At 39.4% G+C, this 24,018-nt stretch overlaps 1 protein-coding gene across 2 annotated transcripts in view; it reads left to right on the top strand.

Moving 5' to 3' along the window:
* The window catches only part of ABCB7 (ATP binding cassette subfamily B member 7), a 106,411-nt gene that overhangs the window by 48,827 nt on the left and 33,566 nt on the right, over window positions 1–24,018 (top strand). The window contains exons 2-3 of one of the 2 annotated variants that reach the window (XM_004592764.4): window positions 4,671–4,748; window positions 7,861–7,947. In XM_004592764.4, the coding sequence (XP_004592821.1) occupies window positions 4,671–4,748; window positions 7,861–7,947 (165 nt within the window). Of the gene's footprint in view, window positions 1–4,667; window positions 4,749–7,860; window positions 7,948–24,018 lie in introns of both variants that reach the window. The other variant, XM_004592763.4, reaches the window with a different exon arrangement.

Genomic DNA, 24,018 nt, shown 5'->3' with positions numbered 1-24,018 from the left:
GACATTTGTAGCATTTGGTACTTATTAATTCTGGACGACAGAGAGATGACATAGGGGCATATGTTGGGGGCTCTCGTTTTGTCTGTTAAATCTTAGGCTAGTGAGTGAATATACATGTGATAATTTGTTGTTTTCTGAGTCTTTTATGTCTGAGATATAATGTTAACTGCTGTTTTAGAATTCAAAGTTGAATTTAAATGTGAACATTTAAAATTTATTTACCTTGGCAGTGAGCATTGTGATACAGCAGATTAAGCCACTGCTTGGGACACCCACGTCGCATTGTCAGAATATTTGGGATTGTGCCCTGTCTCTGCTTCTGATTCAGCTTCCCACCAATGTGCCTGGGAGTCAGGAGATGACTGCCCAAGTACTTGGGTTTCTGCCAACACCATAGGAGATGGGAATAGAGTTATTGGCCCCTGATTTTGTTCTGATGCCCATCCTTGGCTGTTGCAGGCATTTGGGAGATTGATCAGCATATCAATCCCACCCTGTCACTCTGTCTTCCAAATACATAAGACTTAAGAAAAAAAGCCCATTGTTTTCATTAGATACCGATGCTTTAACATTTTTTTTTAATATTTTATTTTGAATTTTGAATTATGTGGTACAATTTCTTATAGGCTGGGATTCCCTCCCCTCCGAAAACTCCCACCCCCGACAGATTTTCCCCATTTTACTACAATGATGTAGTCCTTCATAAGGAATCATAATTCTATCAGTCTCTTATGTAAGTGTACCCCGACACTGTTGGTACAGACAATGTCAGACAGTCCAGCATCCCATTGTCTACACATGTCCAACAGTTTCATTGGGAATCCATCTTTCATCTGGAAGCAGGGATGCATGTTCCATTACACCCCCACGTCTGTATATGATAGACCCCAGGACTCCATCACTATACATTACCATAAGTGAGAAGCCATGAAACAAGGTCAACAGCTGGTATGAGTTAGAACAGCCACAACAACAACAACAAAACAAATTACAGCACAAAGAAAAAACACGCCACTGAGTAACAAACACATGAATGACGAAAAGGAAACACAAAAAATCTCTTGGGAAAAATGATGCCATTGTGAAATCCATGAGCCAGTGATGAATTCAACAAGAGAAAAGAAACTATTGTAATAAACAAAACTGAAATAAAAAACATCAAAACACATGGGATACAGCAAAAACAAACAAACAAAAACAGTATGTATCAGATTACTGAAGTTATTGAGGTATTGATTATTGAATACTGATGTTTGAGTAAGAAAAAATAGTTGGATTCTAGAATAAAGAGGTACTTGAGGGCCCAGCGTGATAGCGTAATGGCTAAAGTCCTCACCTTGAATGTGCTGGGATTCCATATGGGCGCCAGTTCTAATCCCAGTAGCTCCACTTCCCATCTAACTCCCTACTTGTGGCCTGAGAAAGCAGTTGAGGACGGCCCAAATCTTTGGGACCCTGCACCTGCGTGGGAGAACTGGAAGAGGCTCCTGGCTTCAGATTGGTTCAGCTTCAGCCATTGTGGTCACGTGGGGAGTGAATCATCGGACAGAAGATCTTCCTCTCTGTCTCTTCTTCTCTGTGTGTATCTGTCTTTCCAATAAAAATAAAAGAGGTACGTGAAAATCTGAGGGAGCTTTAATGGCTACTTTGAAAGGCTTAGATTCATTAATAATTGTCTCTATTTTGCACCAGTATCACTTCAGAATATATTTTTTAGTGTTTAAGTTTTTAAAAAAGAATTTATTCTTTTGAAAGGCATAACTATAGAGAGGGAGAGACAGGCACACACACATACAGATCTTTCATTTTCTGACTTTTTTCCCCAAATGGCCATAATGACTAATACTAGATTATACCAACGCCAGGAGCCTGGAACTCCATCTGGGCCTCCCATGTGGTGGTAGTGGGGCAAGCACTGTAACCATCTTCTGCTGCTTTCCCAGAAGCATTAGCAGGGAACTGCATCAGAAGTGGAGCAACTATTTAAACAGGTGGTTATGGGATGCTGGTGTCACAGACTTACCCCACTGCAGCACAATGCGCGCCCCTAAATACAAGTTTTTGCTGGTATGTGTATCACCAACAAAGATTGATAGTCATTGACAAGATAATTGGACAAGTTGTGAACACAAAGTTGAAAACTTACCCAGATGTGCAAAAATGGGTGTAATCTTGTTGTGGTATGCAGTACTTGAACTAGAGGCTTGTCTAAAACAGGAAAATGGGCGGGAGCAGGTGGTTCTGGTTAAAGCTTATGTAGGGAAAGCCAGTGAGAAAAACAGTGGAGTTAGATATGAGAAGGGTATCATTGACAGTGAATGGCCCAGTAACTGTGGATTTGGGAATACGTGGAATGGTGTGGGATGTTGAGTTCAACAAGATAATGTGCAAACAGTAATATGTATTTTTGAAATTTTCATAAGTCAGAAGATGGCATATGTATTTGTAAATATACATAAGTAGGAATCAGCTACTGCTACTGCATTTTAGAAAGACAAATGATTTTCTCAGTGATTTGGTTGCTTTTTTGTATGTAGAGGGTTTTTTTGATGTTTTTTTGATATTTTGTCATGTACCACTGATTTTTATAGAGAAAATAGTCCATATGTGCAATTCATTTATTGTTTAGAGAAAGACCAATATTAACTTGCCTTTCAGAAGAATCTGATCTAAGAAGCTAATTTTCTTCAATAAATTGATGGTGCTTTTCAGAAATACTGTGTCCATTTTACAAATGTCTTTCTGGTGTTACCATGGGGAGTTCTGTATATTGCGTTTTTCCAGCTCTACTTTTAGAACATTGCCCAAAGGGTAAAGCACTGCCCCATGGTAAATTTCATTGGAATCCATCAACTAGTTATATAGAAATGTTTGGCAAAACTGGTCCCTCTTTTTTTTTAAGGTTTATATATTTATTTATTTGGAAGGCAGGAGGAGGGGAGGGTAGAAAGAGATCTTTTATCCACTGGTTCATTGTACAAATGGCAATGGCTGGCACTGGTCTAGGCTGAGCAGGAATCTGGAACTCCATCTGGGTAGCCCATATGAGTGGCAGGAATTTAGGTACTTGGGCCATCTTCAGCTGCCTTCTCAGATGCACTAGTATGATGTTGGATCAGAAGTAGAATAGCCAAGCTGGGGTTGTGTAACAGGGAAAGCCTGCACCTGTAATGCTGGGTTCCAGCATGCTCATTGGTTAGTGTCCTGGCTGCCCCACTTTTGATCCAGCTTCCTATTAATGGCCTGGAAGGGTAACAAAGAATGGCCTAAGTGTTTAGGCCCATGCCATCCATGTGGGAGATGGGTATGGATTCCTGGCTCCTGGTTTTGGCCTGGTGAAACCCTGAGCATAGCTGCCATCTGGAAATTGAAACATCTATCTCTCTATCTCTGTCTCCATATCTCTATATCTGTAACTGAATGACTTTCAAAAATGATTAAATCTTTTTTAAGATGTATTTTATTTTTATTGGAAAATCAGATATATGGGGAGGAGGAGGGACAGATGGGAAGATCTTTCATGTGTTGATTCACTCCCCAAGCAGCCTCAACAGCTGGAGCTGGCCTATCCAAACCCAGGATTCTGGAGCCCCATCCAAGTCTCGCATGTGGGTGCAGGGTCACAAGACTTTGGGCCATCCTCGACTGTTTTCCCAGGCCACAAACAGGGAGCTGGATGGGAAGTGGGGCCACTAGGATTAGAACCAGTGTCTATATGGGATCCCGGCGCATACAAGGCGAGGACTTTAGCTGGTAGGCTACCATACCTGGCCCATAAATAGTTAAATTTGTACAAAGTGGAACTTCAACTTGACTGCATCAGAAATGATAATTCAACCCACTTTTCTACACTGCCCACAAAACTAGTCTTTTAACCAGTATCTAATAGTGCAGAAGGAATGGACATGAGGTTAGTAATAAAACGCTGTAAAGGTAGTTAGAACAAAGGAAGAGGGGACTAGGGTTGTGGCACACCAGGTAAAGCTGCTATTTGAAAAAAGAATCACGAAAGGTATTTCAGAAAGAAATGAGGTTGCAGGCTTTAAGAATAGATTTTAAAATATGGAAAATAGGAAAGAATAAAAAGAGAAACATAGGAAAAGTAGTTGGAAAATACAATTTGACATTTTTAATGAGTAATGTAATTTGCTTCGTGCTTGAACCACAGATCTTTTCAGGTATGTATTTAAAGCATGATCATCTTTAACACTGACTAGCTAGGGTTTAAAATTTTTTAAAGATTTATTTAAAGGCAGAATTACAGAGAGAGAGTGGGAGATAGCAGAAAGAGAGGGAGAGAGATATTTCATTTGCTGGTACAGTCCCCAAATAGCCACAATAGCCAAGGTTGGGCCAGGCTGATGCCAGGAGCCAGGAGATTTTTGCGGGTCTCCTTCATGGGTGCAGGGGCCCAAACTCTTGGGCTGCTTTCTGCTATTTTCCCAGGCCTGCTATTTTCCCAGCAGGGAGCTGGATTGAAAATGGAGCAGCTGGGACAGGAGCCAGTGCACATATGGGATACTGGCATTGTGGGTGGTAGTTTAACCCACAATAGGTAGTAAACCCCCTGTGGTTTTAATTTAGTGCATGTTTGTGAATAAAGGAAATAATCTATGAGTATTAACTCCTCACTCTAAAATTCCTCTCCCTCCTTTTTCTCTCCTAAGCAGATCCCAGAGTCATTAGGAAATACCACAAAGCAGAGATTGGGAAAAGGCAATTCAAGAGAATTATTAGATGCTACAAAGGTAAGATTAAGCAAATTCTTCTACATTATAGCTAGGAAAAATGTGTAAGCCGTTGGAGTATTTCCCAATTTATACTACATATTTTATATTTCCCAAATAATTTTCTTTTTTATATTTTCCTAAACACTGGCAGGAAGGTATGCTCCTGGAAATGAAGAGAGAAATCTCGATGTTTTTCTGCCCCTGGAGAAATCTGTCTGAATCCCTTGAGATCAGTGCCAACCACAGTAACATTTTCAGAAAGCTTTTATAAATGTAATGGCAGCTTGTTGACACTTAAATTTATCCTGGTAATTTGTATCTGATATGTGGAATGCTGTTAACTTTTTCAAGTGAGTGAAGTTTCTTTACCTTAGAAGATGTTCAGATAGCAGAATATCAAGGGATTGTAAGCTTATTAGAGCCGGTGACATAACCGATGCTGAGTTTACATGTTGATGAGGGTTATTTTTCATTGCTAATGTAAGTGAAAGACATCTTTAAAAAGTCCTAGTGTCTTAAAATAAGACATGTTAGGAAAAGACTAGAAAATTAGAAAATGATATAAATTATGAATGCTTTAGTTTTTCTTTCTGATTGGTAATTATTTGCCACCAAGGTACAAAAGTATTCTCATTTAAGCAGAAGCTGAAAATTAATTAGATTTCAATGATTAAGTTAAAGCTTTAAACGAAAATGTACACGATCTTCTCATTGTCTGTGAAACCACTGAGATTACTTATATTTTAGTCTTCTTCTTTGCTGAAGACCCTAATTATCGCATGTGGTTTTCTCCAGACCCCTTGATAAAACTTGTTGCCTAGTCTTTCAGAGGAGAAAATGTGACAGAGACATTGTCAGCGCGAAATTACCTTTTGATGTTTTCTTTTTACAAAATGCTTCAAGATTGTTGATCCAAAAATCAATAATCCATTTAGGACAATTACTTTTAGAGTCTCAACTGGTGAAAACCAGAGGACGTCTTGGCTTTTTTGTAACTCCATTTTCAAAGCTTGGCCCTGAACTGATGCTGTAATACTGTGTATAGTATTGATACACATTTGTTTTTGTTAAGAACTGAGTCCTTGTTCTTTAATTATTGATTATTATGGTTACTGAAAAAGCATCATTCAATCCAGTGTATCTCATTTAGTATTTTTCAATTGTGAGAATACTTTAATATTTGCAAACCTTCATTTTAAGCCTATTCTTTTTGTTTTTTAAAGATTTATTTATTTTTATTGGAAAGGCAGATATACAGAAAGAAGGAGAGACAGAGAGAAAGACCTTCTGTCTGCTGGTTCACTCCCCAAGTGGATGCAACAGATGGAGCTGAGCCAATCTGAAACCAGGAGACAGGAAACTGCTCCGGGTCTCCCACATGGGCACAGAGTCCCAAGGGCTTTGGGCCATCCTATACTACTTTCCCAGGCCACAAGCTGGGAACTGGATGGGAAGTGGAGCTGCCAGAACATGACCCAGCACTCACATGGGATCCTGGTGCATGCAAGGTGAGGATTTAGCCACTAGGCTGGGTCCAAGCCTATTCTTTATACTATCTTTTCAACTATTGTATTTGCTTGAATTTGTTTTATATATCACTAGCCTCAGCAGCAATCATAAAGCTCTTTACAAGATTTAAAATGGTTAAAATATTTAATATTTTAAGGCTAGCTGGGAGTATTTTAGATAGCTGTATGTTAAAAATGAGACCTAGATTGCCCAAATGTAGGACCCTCTTGAATGTGCTAAGGTGGAAAGATAAAAAGATAAAAATATATTGTCATTCATCTAAAGTTTTCCATTAAATCAGAAAGACAAAACATGTATGAGAATTTCTGTAGCATAAAGATATATTATGACGTATTCAAAATATTTTATTTCTAAATATAACAGGTTTTAAGAAGGGTTCATGGAGACAAGCTTTGCTTGGATTCCAAAAAAAAAAAAAATTTGCACCAAAATATTTGAATTTTGTTTTCCATTAACTTTTAGAAAAAAAAAATTTTTAAATTTTATTTGAAATATAGGAAGACAGAGAAAGAGATCACCCATTCACTCCCCAAATGCCTGCAACAGTCAGGAATGGGCCACACCAGAGCTGGGGACCAGGAACATGCCTTGTGCTGCACTGGGTTAACCTATCACCCACAACAAATGGCATCCTGGCTTGAGTCCTGGCTGCTCTGTTTCTGACCCAGTTCCTGATCCAGCTCCCTGCTAATGTGCATAAGATGGCTGAAGTGATTGGCCCCTGCCACCCAATGTGAAACCTAAATGAAGTTCCAGGCTACTGGCTTCAGCCTTGTGCCCAACTTTAGCCTTTGCTTCCATTTGGGGATTAAACCGGTGGATAGAAGAGTTCTTTCTCCCTGTTTTTATGTTGTTTGATCTTTGCTTGTGCCTTTCAACAAAATAAAATAAATCTAGGTCTCCTACTTGGGAGCAGGGACCCATGTGAACCATCACCACTGCTTCCCAAGGTATACATTACGAGGATTGGAAACAGTCAGGATTTGAATCCACGATACTCTCAAATGGGTTGTGGTCATCCCAAGCAGTCTCTAACTGCTGTGGCAAATATTCCCTATTTTTAATAGAGAGGACCCTTTTAAGTATTTAAAAAGAATTTTTTTCACTTTATTTGAAAAGCAAAGAGAGGAAGAGAGAGATATATCAATCTTAATTGGTGGTTTACTCTTCAAATGCACCCAACAGTCAGGGCTGGGCTAGGCTGAAACCAGGAGCTAGGAATTGAGATGTTAATTAATTAAATATGTATTATTTGCTTGCTTATAATCATATAACAGATTGCCAGCATTATACTGGTGTTTACTGGATGACAGTAAGAAAAGCAGTGTACAAATGAAATATGAATGTAATGTAAATTAAATCTTGTGAACATTAATTTTAAGGTTTAGAGACAGTGAGTTATGAATAAGAATTCTATATAAAAATTCATGATAGTTCAAAATCGCCTATATACATTTAACTGTAGGCTAATTCTGATGGTATTTTTATTTACTATTCCAGACTAAAAGCTAATTTCAGCATTTGGGAATTACTTGTTAGATTAGACTAAGCCAGAGGTTTAAAAACTTGAAATTGCTTACTTGATATCCTTATCCACTAGGCTCTCCAGGCATGGCCACTGATAGAAAAGAGATCATGTTGGCATGGTCATGCAGGAGGAGGACTCCATACGGACCCAAAAGAAGGGGTAAGAACTGCTAACAAGAACTGGAAACTCTTGTTGATAAATATACTTAAATGGAAGATAATAGGTATTTAAGAATACGTGACCCATCTAACTTCTTGTTCTGTCATGCAGAACCATTTGAATTGATCTTGATTAGGTAGAAAAAATTTTCTCCTGCTTAAACACAAAAATCATGATTCACTCAAAAAATGTCAACCCAAAGACATCTTAATTCTTTATTTTTAAAATTTTGTTTTGATTAGCTTTACATAGTTGATTAGTGTGCAAAGGGTCAAGGACTAAAGGAAAGTGGGTAAGACCATTGTTTTCACATTCTCTCTCTCTTTTTATTTTGTATCTTGGGTAAGGAGGGAGATAAAGAGAGAAGCCCCATCCAGCCTCCCACCCATCCCTGGTCTCCGACATGGGGCATGCTCCGAGGGTCCTGCTTAAATGGTTATGATAGTCCTACAGTTCTGAATTGCTGCCAGTCTTGCCATTCCAAGCACCATGAAATCTCTCCAGAATCCACTGGCTGACATAGTCTACCCTACAGTCTCCATTTGCACAGATATGCACTGCCAACACTTGGCTGGGGTAGTTGATCGATTTGTTCTGTCCTGTGTGCTCTGTTGTGGTACTGGGTATCCTCTGCAGATTCTGATGGACTGCCGTATCCTCCATGTGCACCTGGATATGCTCTCCACTGCTCCGCCTGAACACTGAGCACTGAGAATCTTAGTTCTTGAAAATAATATTGGTTGAGATTATTTGTTGTGTAATACAGTCTTACAAATAAATAGACATATTAGAGCTAGCTATTATAAGTAATTTGTGTGCATTTTAAGGTTAATGTTTCCCTTTCTATACATTTGACTAGAAAAATCCTAGACTATCCCATAATTTCGTGACAAAAAATATCTATATAGCTAATCCATCTATTTAAGTATCTATATTCTTTATCTTTCTGCAAGTACACTAATCAGTATAGCCACTAGGAAAAAATTTCATTGCACTACATTTTTTCTTAGTGAATGAAAATGTCATTAAAATAGTGTTACACATTTCTCCATCTGGCCCTTTTCCTCTGGGCTTGCCTTTATTTTCCTTGTCTTGTTTGATCCAGTGTCTCTCTGTGTATATCTAAGTAGAGATAATAGTTTTAGTGTTGGTGATCAAATTAATTGATTTAATGTTAAATGGCTCTGTAAACTCGAGAGGTAGGTAATTATTACTTGTGTTATCAATAGAGGTTGATTGGTAAGAAATACTGTTTAGTGGTTTTCTTAGATTACTAGTGTAGCTTTTTTCTTTCTAGGAACTCAAGCTTCACATCTCTTTTTAGGCCCTTTTGCACATTACCATCGCTTATGTCCGTCAAAACAGCCAAGTGTCCAAAGAGAATATTTTAAAATGAAGCCAAATAGTGATATTTGTTTATCTCTGTGTTAGTCTTTGGCATGGTATTTGCCAGCCTTCAGGATCGTCTGTTATCCAGACCTCTTAAGGCTAGTTGCTGATAATGCTATAAACACACCCAAAAACTATGCTAATAAAGAAGTACTCACTTCTCTTAAACTCAAGCAATAGACCTCAACGTAGTTTCCTCTCCAATAAAATAAAACAGAACAAAATTATTGTAACATTTTGTAGTTTTTCTTTGTTCTTTTCTCCCTATCACCTTTGTGTTACTGTAGCTTTACTAGCTAAATGGAATCATAGAATAATGAATCTTGCAGTTTATGCCCTATATTAAAGAATCAGTCCTGGAGCCATACTACCTGGATTTCAATTATGCCCTCACTTTCTAAAGGAAATGACCTTGAACAACATACTTGATTTCTGTGTGCTTCAGTTTCTTCATCTGTAAAATGGGAATGATTATTCCAATTGAAATGAGTTAACTCTTCTGTTCAAATTCTTAAATAGTGCCCAAGACATAGTAAGGACTCAATAAATATTGACTGTTGTTATTGTAATGTGAGATTGTGAAGTTTGTCATCTATCATAATCCGTTCATTTTAAAAGTATATTTTTAATACCTTTTTTTGTGCTGAACTCTGGGTTAGTTACCAGAGATAGAATAGTGAAGACTAATGAACAAGAAACAGTCCCCTGCCATTTAGAAACTGAAAAGTTTACAAGGCAGATTGTCTAAACTACAATGTAGAAGGTTTATCACTCTAACAAATAAGACTTTACTTAAAACCAGCTGACATCTTTATTACTTATTCACTGCTACTTGTGTGTATTTATTTATTTATTTATTTTTTGCTACTTGTGTGTATTTAATGAGTATTAATCAACATTACTCTGCATGTCAGAATGTATTTATTTTTTTTTCATTTTTTTTAAACATTTATTCATTTCATTACAAATTCAGATATACAGAGAGGAGGAGAGACAGAGAGGAAGATCTTCCGTCCGATGATTCACTCTCCAAGTGAGCCGCAATGGCCAGTGCTGCACCAATCCGAAGCCAGGAACCAGGAACTTCTTCCGGGTCTCCCACACGGGTTCAGGGTCCCAAAGCTTTGAGCTGTCCTTGACTGCTTTCCCAGGCCACAGGCAGGGAGCTGGATGGGAAGTGGAGCTGCCAGGATTAGAACCGGCGCCCATATGGGATCCCGGGGCGTGTTTAAGGCGAGGACTTTAGCCACTAGGCCATGCTCCCGGGCCCAGAATGTATTTATCTTTTTATCCACTATGGTTATAATAAAGGGTTCATGAAAAAGCAGTGGTAATCCAGTATTTTGAAACTCCTATTTTGTTCTGTTTTTAAAGATTTTTAAAGATTTTTCATTGAAAAGGCAGATTTGCAGAAATGGGAGAGAAAAATCCACTGATTCATCCCCCAAATGGCTGCAATGTCCAGAGCTGACCCGATCCAAAGTCAGGAGCCAGGAGTTTTTTCTGGGTCTCCCACATGGGTGCAGGGCCCCAAGGCATTAGGCCATCTTCGGTTGCTTTTCCAGGCCATAAGCAGGGAGTTGGATGGAAAGCAGAGCAGCTGGGACATGACTGGTGCTCATATGGGATGTTGGTGCTTGGATGTTGAGGATTAGCCAGTTGAACCAAAGCACCAGGCCCCAGTCCTGTGTTCTTAATGAGGATGTGAGTAATTCAATACTTAATTAAAACATTGCTTTTCAGAATTTTCTTGATTTATTCTTTTTTATTTAGAAATACTTCCTCATTGATTGAATACAATCTGAAGCTAACATTGTTAAAGGTTGACACTTAGTAGAGCCATCTCAGAAGTTTGATATAAATATTGATTTAACCAGAAGAAATGAAACAGCAACCTGAAGTATTAAAAATTAGAAGATTAGGGAGATAATGTAATAATGAAAGTTTAGGCTTGTTAAAATGAGTGGGTACTCAAACCAGTGGATAGGAATACCTGGATGACAGGGGGAGACTATTCTCTTATTTCATATATCATCAAACAGCCTTCTGATGTTCATTTGGTTTCTGAAATTGACTTCTCTTTGAAAGAGAAATCACTGACTGGCCCTGGGAATATCAGTTGGCTTAATAGTTATTTTTCTTGCAAATTATTACTTAGTGGGTGACTGTACAAATTTATTCAACATGTAGCACAATCCATTTTTTTCATAGAGCCTAATCGCTGCTGGGTAATGCTCTTTGTTGAAATTTCAGACCAACAGAACTTAAAAATCAAGCCCTGAGCTGTAGAGTAAAAAAAAAAAAATTATAAATGCTTTTTCTTTTTTTTTAAGGATTTATTTTTTTTATTGTATTTTTGTTGACAATCTTTACATAGTTAATTACGGTAAAAAAAAAAAAGGTTCAGGGGGTATAGGGAAGTGGGTAATAGTATTATGTCCATATTGTTTCCATCATGTATCTGAGGTAAAGGGGGATATTGACAGAGAAGCCCCATCCAGTTTCCCACCCACCCCAAGTCCTGGATGTGGGGCATGCTCTGAGATCCTTGCTCAGGTGGTTTTGATAGTTCTCCAGTTATGAATCGCTGCCAGTTTCACTCGATGAGGTGGTCCACTGATTGTCACAGTCCATCATAAAGTCTTCATTTGCCCAGTATTTCGCTGCCAACATATAGGTGAGGTGGTTGATTGACTTGCTCTGTCCTCTGTCTTTTCTTGGCTATGGATCGGAGTCCAGCAGTTCTATTGGGGAGATCTCCAAAGAAACTTTGAGGTATTCCCAGACCAGATTCTTGTATGCTCTAGCAAGCACAGGACCTGGCACAGTCCATCACCACGATCAGCTGGTGGTTGCAGTTGCTGGGTTGGTTCTGTTTTCAGTCCTGATTTCCACTGGAACCAATGGGTGTTGCAGTCCAGCCTGGCTCTGCCCAGCACACACTCGGCCCTTGCATCAACCAGTGAGAGCTGCAGCCTAGTTGGGGCGACCCACAATAACCCCCACCAGGCCCGCCCCCTACCCTGGTTTGCCAGTATGTATAGCAGACTAGTCCAGTCTGTCCCACATCCTATTTGGCTCTTGTACTTGTCAGTGGGTATTAACGCTTAGTTCCATCTAACCAACTCCACTATCCAGCCCTCACAGATGTTGTTGAGTGCCTCTCTGTCTAGCCACCCCAGCCCCCGTCTAAGTTTTCATGCCCTCCCGCGGGAGTAGTGACCCAAGAGGGGGGAACCCACTTTTTCCCTCTCAGGTCTCTCTCAGTCCCGGTTTATGCACTCTTCGGGTGGTTATGTGGTTTGACTTGACAGAATTAGTCCCCAGCGCCAGCTTCTGCCAGTTGATGCTGTGGCTAAGCCCAAACATCCCTCACCCACTCTAATTTATGCTTGCACCAGCAGGAATAATCCGCCTAGCCTGGCTTTTCCCTGATCTAGGCCACGTGCAGCGCACAGGTGTTGCAGCCTTGCTTAGTCTGGTCTGTCCCCATCCCAGCCCAAGCTCTCCAGTGGGAGTAGCTGTCTGGCGAGGGGACCAGCCCCTTAATTCCCCCGCCGGCTCTGCCCCTCTCTTCCTGGATCTCGCACGTGCTGGTTGGGTGCTGCAGTCAAATCCAGTACAGGCAACCTCACCCTAGCGTTCCATAGTGTGCACTGGTTTTGTCGCGACCAGTCCTGTCTCGACCCACACTCTGTTCTGGTGTTCGGATTTACCAGTGTATGACATGAACTGATTCAGCCTGGTCTGCCCCTGACCCATGCCAAATGTATGCCAGTGAGAAACTTTCCATGGCCTATTCTGGGCTGTTTCCTATCATGCTTCTTGCGCTTACCTGCAGGGACTGTGTGCTGCCAGAGGAGTTGCTCAGGCTCCTCCATCAGAACCTCTCCCAATGCCAGATTTTGCGCATACCAGGGGATCCATGAGCCAGCCCTATTCAGTTCACCTCATGTCCTAGCAGGAACAGTGGCTTTTCCTGGCTTGCTTTCACCCCATTGTGGTTCTTGTTGTTGGATGTTTCAGCCCAGCCATGGCTTGTCCATACCCACGTACAGCTCACATATCGCTCAGTATGGGGTTGAGACCCAGCCTAGTCAGTCCCACATCTATCCTGGTTATCCAGGACACCAGATGATGTTGGAGTCTGGCCTGGCCTGGTGCATCCAATCCCAGTCCACACTAGTTCCTCGGGAGATTGCAACTATTTCCTAGATAGAACGCAACCCCATTCCAGCACATGTACCCCTTGGTAGGAACCTCAACCCAGTTAAGGTGTCCCCTTACCTCCCCAACTGGGCCTGTTCCTAGCCATAGATCATGCGCCTGCAGTGGTTGCTCTGACTCAGCTTGTCTCAGTCCCTCACTTGTCCTGGCCTCTGCCTTAGACAGTGTGATGTAGTGTCCTTGACTCAGGTAGACCAGTAGGTGCAAGAGCATGGCTCGGCATGACCTGTGCTCCATGCTGGTTTCTAGTTTTGCTTGTAGGCTAAGGTTTGCTAAGTCCTGCCCAGTACATTCTGTTCCCTTACCAAATTCTTCAAAGGAGGAGTTATCGCCATTGGGAATGTTAAGGATTGACTGAGATCCCAGAAGCACAGTGGGATCAACCTGGAGCTACCTAAGAAGCGATTCAGACAACCAATACCCCAGAGCTCCCTGGCCGGGTGGCCAGCAGGCAGAGCCTGGCACCACATGGTGCACTGGCTGCCCTGGGGGAGGCCGAGGACTCGTTCACTGCCTTGTGGCAGTGTCTTTGGCATGAGCCCCCAGCATTGGGTCCGACCCGGCAGGGGCACCCCCCACAGCCGCCACACTGTGAGGAGTGGCACTTGCCCCCAAACCCAAGGCCCGAACCCCTCCCAAACTCACCCAGCCGCCTGATATTAGCAGCTGGGTGGAGCTAGGAATTTTAAGCCAGTTCCCAAGTTCCCTCATGGCGCACTTACCCTGAGGAAACAGCTCTCTTGGGTCCTGGGTGAGGCCGAGGACTCGTTCACTGCCTTGCGGCAGTGTCTTTGGCGTGAGCCCCCAGCATTGGGTCCGACCCGGCAGGGGCACCCCCCACAGCCGCCACACTGTGAGGAGTGGCACTTGCCCCCAAACCCAAGGAATGCTTTTTCTTAAAATTAATGTTAAAATGAATATTATCCTTCCCCACACAAACTTACTAGACTTACATCTCCAAATAATGTGGGGGGAGTTTTCCAGTTATCATTTGGATTTTATAGTTAAGCAGCTACTGAACTTATTCCTTTTGGCCCAGTTTTACTAAGGCACTGTTTGCCCTAAAAGTATTAAGGTAGTGATTTCAATTATTCGTTTAATTGCATGTCCCTTTAGCTTGGGTTGAAGAGGTAGTTCTTTTCTCTGAGCAATTGCTTGCTCTTGAAATTGTGGGCACTTTCGAATTTTCTGCTAAATGAGTTCTTCAGGGAGAAAATATTCAGCCCGAAGCCCATATTTTTATAAAACAGATAGTATTCCAAAAATTTTCCATTAGTCTTTCTTTCTCACCACAAAGTTTTGCCCTCATGTAGTTTCATTTGAAACAAGTCCCTTGATTTGTGAGAAGTTCTTGTTAATCTGTAAGAATGTTTGTAAAACAAGATTTTTTTTTTGAAATATTTGCTTATTTTTATTGGAAAGGTAGATCAGATTTACAGAGAGAAACCTGGATTAAGCTCCTGCCTCCTTGCTTCAAATTGACCCAGCTCTGGTCATTGTAGCCGTTTGGGTAGCGAATTAACAGATGGAAGATCTCTCTCTCTCTCTTTCCCTCTCTCTGTATTTCTGATTTTCAAACAAATAATACAAATAGCTATATGTTGATAAATACACGCTTTGTTTCTAAAATGGTTAACTTTATACCTCTCACCAGTAAAGGTTGTCAAACACTGAAGCTAAAGCACATTTGTTCACCAAAAGCTCATTTCTTACAAGGTAGTGAAACCCATTGGGCCTTTTTGCTTTTCAATTTTGCTTTTGGCCTTTGGCCTTTGAGAAAAAAATGAAGCAGTTTAAAAAATGATCTTTTAATAAAGGTTATAGAATCAGTATTTCTTTAGCTAGTCTGGTTATGGGCCCAGCATGAAAGCTCAATGGCTAAATCCTTACCTTGCACACACTGAGATCCCATATGGGTGCTGGTTCATGTCCCAGTTGCTCCATTTTCCATCTAGCTCTCTGCTTGGGGCCTGGGAAAGCGGTCCAGACCCAAGCACTTGGTACCATCTTCTGCTGCTTTTCTCACACACATTAACTGGATTGGAAGTGGAGCAGCTGGGCCTCAAACCAGTGCCTATGTTGGGATGATGGTACTGCTGACAGCAACTTTACTCACTACATCACAGTGCCATCCCAGTTATCTTTTCTTTTTTTAAAAAAGATTTATTTATTTTATTGGAAAAGCAGATGCACAGAGAGGAGGAGAGACAGAGAGGAAGACCTTCCATCCAATGATTCACTCCCCAAGTGGGCCGCAATGGCCAGTGCTGCGCCAATCCGAAGCCAGGAGCCAGGAACTTCTTTCTGGGTCTCCCACACAGGTACAGGATCCCAAGGCTTTGGGCCATCCTCGACTGCTTTCCCAGGCCACAAACAGGGAGCTGGATGGGAAGTGGAGCTGCCAGGGTTAGAACCGGTGCCCATATGAGATCCCGGGCGTTCAAGGCGAGGACCTTAACCACTAGGTATCGAGCCGGGCCCAGTTATCTTTTCAAAATGATTTATTTACTGGAAATCAGAGTTAACAGAAAGAGGAGAGAGTTCTTCCATCTGCTGATTCATTCCTGAAATGACTGCAACTGCTGGGGCTAGTCCAGAAGCTTTTCCAGATCTCCCACGTGGGTGGCAAGGGTGAAATCTTTGGACTATCTCCTTCTGCTTTTCCAGGGCATATTAGCAGGTAGCTGGGATGCAATTGGAGCAACCAGGACACGAATTGGCATGAATTGGCACCTATGTGGGCTGCTTTTGTATTAGTCAGTAGCTTTACCTGTACAGCACATTGCCAAACCCACAATTATCTTTAATATCCAAGAAGTCTACCAAATGAGATGCTACAGGTGTTTTGATTCTTTCAAATTATTGTGCCCTGTCTTCATGTTACTTCTCTCCCAGGTCATATGGTCAAGTTGAGCACAGCTGCGTAAAAACAGTATGCCCCTTTCTAATTGCACCTTTTTGAGTCAAATGTTTTTTGTTTTATTAATGTATTTTTCTGGCCCACTGTTATTGTGTTGTTTCATCTTCCTGTATGTAAGTAGATGTTTCTTTCATTATTTCTTAACTCTCCGGTGTTAGGATGCTTTTAAAGTTATATAGTAATACCAAATAGGTAAATATTTAAAAATCTGTCAAAATTTGTAATGACTCAATACATCAAATATTAAGTGTACCTATGGATATTAAGAATTGTTCTTCTGTGTTTGAAAATACATGGATTAATTAACTACTTGAGTATATATTGATGGTGTTTTGTGTGTCAGTCACGTTTCATTTTCTGGCACCTGTTTTTTCCTCTGGACCACCTTGTCTGTAGTTACTTTCATCTCCTCTGGCAGCCCTCTGACTATTCCAAACTTTCCTTTTAAAAATTTCTGGTGAAAAAGTAAATTATAATTTAATTTTGTAATGTAAAATTTTGTAATTTAAAAATCAATATAATTTTGTAATTTAAAATTGTAATGTAATTTTGTTATTTGTGAAGATCTCAGTGAACAGCTAACCTGAATTTTTTTTTTGTTCTATGTGTGTGTGTGTGTGTGTGTGTGTGCATTGTTTTTCTTTAATTGCTTTCCTCTAATTGTGGCTATCAAATTCCAGTTTATTTAGAATTTTTCTAGAAACAGTCTGTTTTCCACAATAAGAACTTTACATTATAAGTTAAATATTTTTCTTTAATGTTTATTTTTCATTTATTTGAGAGAGAGAAAGGAGGGTGTGGTAAGATAGATATTCTCCATTTGCTGATTCACTCCCAGGTGCCCTCAAAAGCTTAGTCTAGGCCAGACCAAAGCCAGGAGCCAGGAACTCCTTGCAGGTATCCCAGAAGGTGATTGAAATCCAGATGCTTGGGCTGTCTTCTGCCTCCCAGGATGCATTAGCAGGAAGTTGGACTGGAAGTGGAAGAACCAGGACTCAGCTGCTGTGGAATGTGAGCATCCCAAGATGTGGCTTAACCCACAGTATCACAGTGCTGGTCCTCACCTGCTTTTTTCCTCCGGATTCTTAATTATTTTTTTTTTCCAGTTAATGTAATATTAATACAAACAGAACAGGTTTAATGAAGTTCATAGATGCAATTCTAATATGTTTTTATTCCCTTACTCCTCCCCTCCCTTACCTTCCACTCACTTTCCTCCTTCCTTGTTTGCTTTCTTCTTTCCTTCTTCCTTCCTTTTTGTTTTAGTTTTTGAAATAATGTATTGACGTTGCAGTCAAGCACTTAATACACTGCTAAATAAGGAAATCAACAAGTAAAAAAGTGAAAAGCCATAGTTCAGCAAATATAGGCAAGCCCCATGTAAATTTTAAAATTTGAGGTTATTAAGCTTCCACATAGAGGCCACATTATTTATATTCTGTTAGCAGAGGAGCAAAGTAGATTCACTCCTACTTCTGCAGGCCTTTTGTAACATTTCTAGGAAGCTTTTGTCATGACACGATTATATTTTTAAAAAATTTTTAAATCCTATTTACTATAAAAATAATAAACAGGAAAGTTATTAGGTCTATACTTTCTGTCTGTAAAAAGGGAAGCTTTAAAAAGTCTATCAGTAGCTATATTGCTCCAAGAATTTTTATCTTGAGAAGAAACTTCATTTTCTTAAATCACCGTTGAAATTATTCCCCTATATTACCATAGTGAGACCATACCAAGACTGACTACTCTTTAGGCAGCAACTTTTTTATACAACCATCAATTTCTTGACTATTTCCTGTGTTTCCTACTTTATGAGTGTGGTGTTCAAAGGGTATATGTGTTATTTGTGTTATGCTTACACCCTGTTGAGTCAGAGGGAAAATGAGTAATTGATGTGAAGGTGATGTCTAATTCAGTCTCAAGCTAGTGGCTGGTCTCTTTTCAACTGTAGGTAATCCTTTTGTCTTTTAGGATTACTATTGGGTGGTCGGTATAAATTAACTATGGTGGTTTTGAAAGGCAGTGTATTTTATGAACTGTGTATAGACCACCTGTTTTACACTTGTGCATCAGAATAAGTTGATTCAAAATTCCGTAAAAATGTCCCTCAAACTCTGAAATGCCTCTTTGATTTGGCCTCCACTTAAAAATAAGACATTATTTTTCAAACTTTATGGTTTACCTAAACTGTAACTGAAGTCTTGTCCTTTATCGCTTAATGGACTCATAATGCATGATTACACAACTTCAGAACCCATTTTGTTAAATGAAGTGGTGACATTTTATGCACTATTAAGCCAGCTAGAATAATTTTCTTGCTCTTAGCCATAACTTCTGTGTGTCCTTATTGAAAAAATTCTGGGGTGTGTTGTAGAAGGTTTTGACAGGAGAGAGTGTTTCTAAAGATACAGGGAAACAGGGCCTTTTTTTCCATTATTCCATCATGAAGAATAAAGCAGACAAAGCTCATGAGATGGAAAAGTGGTTGAAATATTCCAGTTAATGCATTAAATTATATTTATTTAGTAATAGTTCCAGTATAAAAGTGAATTTTGAAATTACTGCCTTATATCCTCTTTTTAATGCCTTGGCAGTTATGAGAGCGTGTGTGTGTGTGTGTGTGTGAAATGAATCATTAAGAACTAATACTTCCATACTTTTTACTCCACATGTATTTAAAATAACTCAGAAAGGTAGTCCTTTTGTTTTCAGTACAGTATGAACAGTTTTGTGTCTGTTACTCTGTATATAATAACTGGCTTAAAATACTAGCAAAATAGTTTGCTGAGCCCTAGGGAGATAACCATAATAAAACTACCTTGTATTATATAATAAACTGTTCTGTGTTTCTTACATACTTCTAATTTGCCTCAATCCATGCTGTTGAAACGCACTTGAAATTGAATAACTTTTGCCTCTTGAAATGAATTAAATGTCTTCTTATTTTATGTGATGTACGGAAAACATAAGTAAGCAAAAAGAAGAATGTAAAAAATGATCAATGATACTGCCTACTCATGGCCACTTATGATAGTACTTTTGGAAATATTGCTTTTCAAATCCACTTATGAGTCTATGTAAACTCATATATATTACATTTTTTCCCTCAAAAAATGAGTTTCTAATATTGTACTTAAAAACACATTTCTGTGTCATATATTCTTGAATGTCTGTGCTCATATTTTGTTATATGTATTCACCCTAATTTATCCTATCCTCTGGAGTTGATCATTTGAGCTCCTTCTAATTTTGTTTCCATTAGGATAGCACAGGCATAAATACCCTTATTGCCAAATTTTTCATTCCTTTATTTAATAAATATTGAGCGCATTCTGTATATCAGCCACAGTATTTAGTATTGGGTTACAAAATTATTGCTCCCATGACACTGCAATTTAGCAGAGGAGCAAATATGAATTAAATAATCTTACCGCTGTATATTGAATTTATAACTGAAATGAATACTCTGAAACAAAGGAATACTGTTTGGTGAGATCATATAGTAAAGGATCCCAACAAGAGTTATTCTTTTTCTGTTAATTTTTCTTTCTTTATGTGTTTGAAAAGTGGGAAAGGGAGAGAGAGGTTGAGAGAGACAGATAGGCATTGCTCACCTGTGATTCACTCTTGAAATGTCTGCAACAGCCAAATGTGGGCCTGGCCAAAGCCTGGAGCTAGGAAATCAGTGCTGGTCTCTACGTCTTTAACATCCTCCTAGGATACACAGGTCAGGAAGCTGGAATTGGAAGCAGAGCCTGGACTCGAACCTAAGCTCTTCAGTATTGGATGCAGACATCCCAAGAAACATCTCCCGCCTCCCGACAAGAGGTTAAAGAAGACTCCATTGAGGAAGTGCTGCTTGAGCTAGTAGTTGACTGGTTGGACTATTGAGAGACTACGGGGGAGATACTGGAGAGAGAGAAAGAGAGATTATTATAGACAGAGTGAACACTATTGTGTAAAAGTCCTAAGACAGGAATACTGAATACTGATTACGTTGTATGACTGAAGAGGTAGTCTGGAGCCAAGACACACAAACCCTTACAAGGGGTTTATCTTTATTCTAAGAGTTATAGGAGTCTGTATAAGAGTTTAAAACTAAAAGTGATATCTGATTGTAGGGGAAAGTGATTAGACAGTGAATGTAATGGGTGTAAGGAGATCAGTAAGGAAGTCATTGCGTTGGTTTATATGAGATTTTATGACAGTTCATATTGGTGGTTGGATATGGAAAAAAATAAGTTCAAGAGTCTAATTTCATTAAACTTGGAGCATATTTTTAAGGTTTTTCTTGGCATGAGCTTCCAGACATGGAGTTCTTGAAATTGAGAGCAGACTCACTTGAAAAGTTTAAGCAGGTATACCTTGGAGATATTATAGGTTAAGTTCTTGATGACTGCAATATAGTGAATTTGGTAATAAGTAAAATCATTTATTATTTGGTTTCTCAGTGCATATAGAAGTTTGCTTCCTTCTTAGTCCATTAATTTTCAAAGACATGTCTACGCAGTGTACATAACTTAATTTTAAGACAATACTGAAAAATATTGGTAATCATTCAAGCCCTTAGCAAGTCGTAAGTCTTGCTGGGGGAGGATCTTGCCTTGATACTGGTGGCTGCTGACTGAACAGCATAATGGTTGCTGAAATTTGGGGCTTCTGTGACAATTTGTTAAAATGAAACATCAGTAAATTTGCTGCATGTACCCACTGACTCTTTTCATGAAAAACTTCTCTGTAGTGTGCTGCTGCTTGACAGTATTTTACCCTCAGTAAAATGTTTCAAAGTCTTCGCAAATGTTGCCACCGCTTTATTAACTGAGTTTATAAAATATGCTAAGTCCTTTGTTGTCATTTCAGCAATATTCATAGCTTCTTCACCAGGAGTAGATTCCATCCATCTCAAGAAGCCCTCCCCCAACCCTTTTTTTTTCATTCATTCGTAACGAACAACTCCTAAATCGTTAAGGCTTTACCATGAGATTGCTGTAATGCAGTTACGTCTTCAGGGAACATTTCGGATTTTCTTGCAGTTTCCAGCATATTTGCAGTTATTTCCTCCACTGAAATCTTGAATCCTCAAAGTCTTCTATGATGATCAGATTGAATTTCTTCCAAACTCCTGTTAATGTTATTTTTTTTTTTTAATCTCTTCTCATGGGTCACAAATGTTCTACTGGTATCTAGAATGGTGAAGCTTCTACGGAGGTTTTCAAGTATGCTTTTTCCCGTATCCATCAGGGGAATCCATGGCAGCTACAGCTTTATATTACTCCTTGATCAATAGGCTCCATGAAGAATGGGTGTTGAGTTAGAGGGCATAAAAACAACAATAATCTCATTGTGCGTCGTCATCAGAGCTCTTAGATGACCAGGTGTATTTTCAGTGAGAGGTGATATTTTGAAAAGAATATCTTTTTTTCTGAGCAGTTGCTCCCAGCAGTAGGCTTAACATATTCAGTAAACCATGTTATAAACAGATGTGCTTTCATCCATTTATAGACATAGGTAGAGTGTATTTGCTATAAATTCTTAAGGACCCTAGGATTTTCAGAATAGTAAAGTATTATTGGCTTCAGCTTAAAGTCACCAGATGCATTAGCCCATGACAAGAGTCAGCTCTTCCTCTGAAGCTTTTAAACCAAGCATTATCTTCTCTCCTGGATGGCATTTTCTTTCAATAAAAGGCAATTTTGTCTACATTGAATATCTGTTAAATGCAGCTGCCTTCATCAGTTATCCTGGACAAATCTTCTGGGTAATGAATGGCAGTTTCTCTATCAGCACTTGATGCTTCAACTTCTGTTAGGTTCAGGCTTTCACCTACAGTTTCCTCGCCTGTCTTGGCCCTCATAAAATTGAAAAGAATTAGGCCCTTACTCTGGATTAGGTTTCAGTTTAAAGGAATATCATGGCTGATTCAATCTTGTACATATTGCTAAAACTTCCTTGATACTGGCAGTAAGGCTGTTTTACTTGCCTATCTATTCATGTGTTCACTGGAGTTGCACTTTTAGTAAGAAAGGTTTATTTATTTACTTATTTGACAGGCAGATGACAGAATAGAGATGGAGAAGTGAAGGGAAATATATATTCTGTCTACTGCCTCACTCCCAAATGGCCTCAATGACTATGACTGTTCCAGGCTAATGCCAGGAATACAGAAGTCTATCCAGGTCTCCCATATGGGTAGCAGGAGGCCAAATATTGAGGCCATCTTCTGCTGCTTTCCCAGGTACATTAACCAGGAGCTTGATAGAAAGTTGAGAAGCTAGGAATTGAACTGGTACTCCATGCCAGCATCACAAACTGATGTTAATCTGCTGTTGCACCACAGTGCTGAACTGTGGAGTAACATTTTTAATTTCTTTGCTTCCTTTTCACTAATTGGCTGAATACTTGGGGCAAGAGTCCTATCGTTCAGTCTGTTTTGGCTTTTAACATGCCTTCCTCACTAAGTATAATCATTTCTAGCTTTTAAGTGACAGATGTGAGAGTCCTCCTTTTGCTTGAACACTTAGAGGTCATTTTCTGGTTATTAGCACAGTTTCAATGTTGTTTTGTCTGAGAGACCTTAGGGGAGGGAGAATGAAGACGCTACAACTAGTCGGTGGAGCAGTCAAAACACATACAACTTTCTCAGTTTAGCTCACCATATTATGTGGGCATAATTCATGGTGCTCCAAAACAATTAGAATTAAACCATGAGATATCACTGATGACCACAGATGTAATAATAATATAAAAAGTTTAAATTATTACAAAGATTGCCAAAATGTTACACAGACATCCAAAGTGAGCACATTCATTCAGCTGGAAAAAAATTGCTCCATTAGACCTGCAGGATGCAGGATTGCCACAAACCTTTAATTTGTTTTTTTTTTTAAGTATATGAAGCACAATAAAAGTGAAATAGCAAAATACAATAAAATGAGGTATGCCTAGAATAGATATCAAATTGTCTTCCAGGAAGATTGTTTCAGAGTACTCCGTATTTTATATTAGACTGCTTATTTCCATATACCATCAGGAGCATGAGCCTTCATTTTTTTTAAAAAAAAAATACCTTTTCTAGATGTTATTATTTCAGTCTTTTTATGTGTTTTTTTTAACCAACTATAAAATTATGTAATATGAAAGTATATATGTACTCTTTATTGGTCTTAGAATATGTGATTTTGAGTTTGAATACTCTGTCTTTAAAGCTGAAACTGAAAAAGACATAATGGGAATTTTGCCTCAGAAGCATGGAGAAAAAGAACAGGAGATAATTTCCAGTCAGATTAAGCATGATGAAAAGCCTTCACTTTTTCATAACTTAGTATCCGTTCCATATAGTTAATACCAAGATCCCTACTGTTTTTTAAAAAAGATTTATTTTTACTGGGAAGTCAGATCCACAGAGAGGAGAGGTGGAGAGAAAGACTGGAATCCACTGATTCACTCCCTAAGTGGCTGCAGTGACCAAAGCTGAGCTGATCCGAGGCCAGGAGTCACGACCCAGGAGCCTATTCCAAGTCCCTCACAGGGGCGCA

Source organism: Ochotona princeps, chromosome X (genome assembly GCF_030435755.1).
Source record: "Ochotona princeps isolate mOchPri1 chromosome X, mOchPri1.hap1, whole genome shotgun sequence".
Lineage (NCBI taxonomy): Eukaryota > Metazoa > Chordata > Mammalia > Lagomorpha > Ochotonidae > Ochotona > Ochotona princeps.
This window is presented reverse-complemented; position numbering and strand designations above follow the sequence as displayed.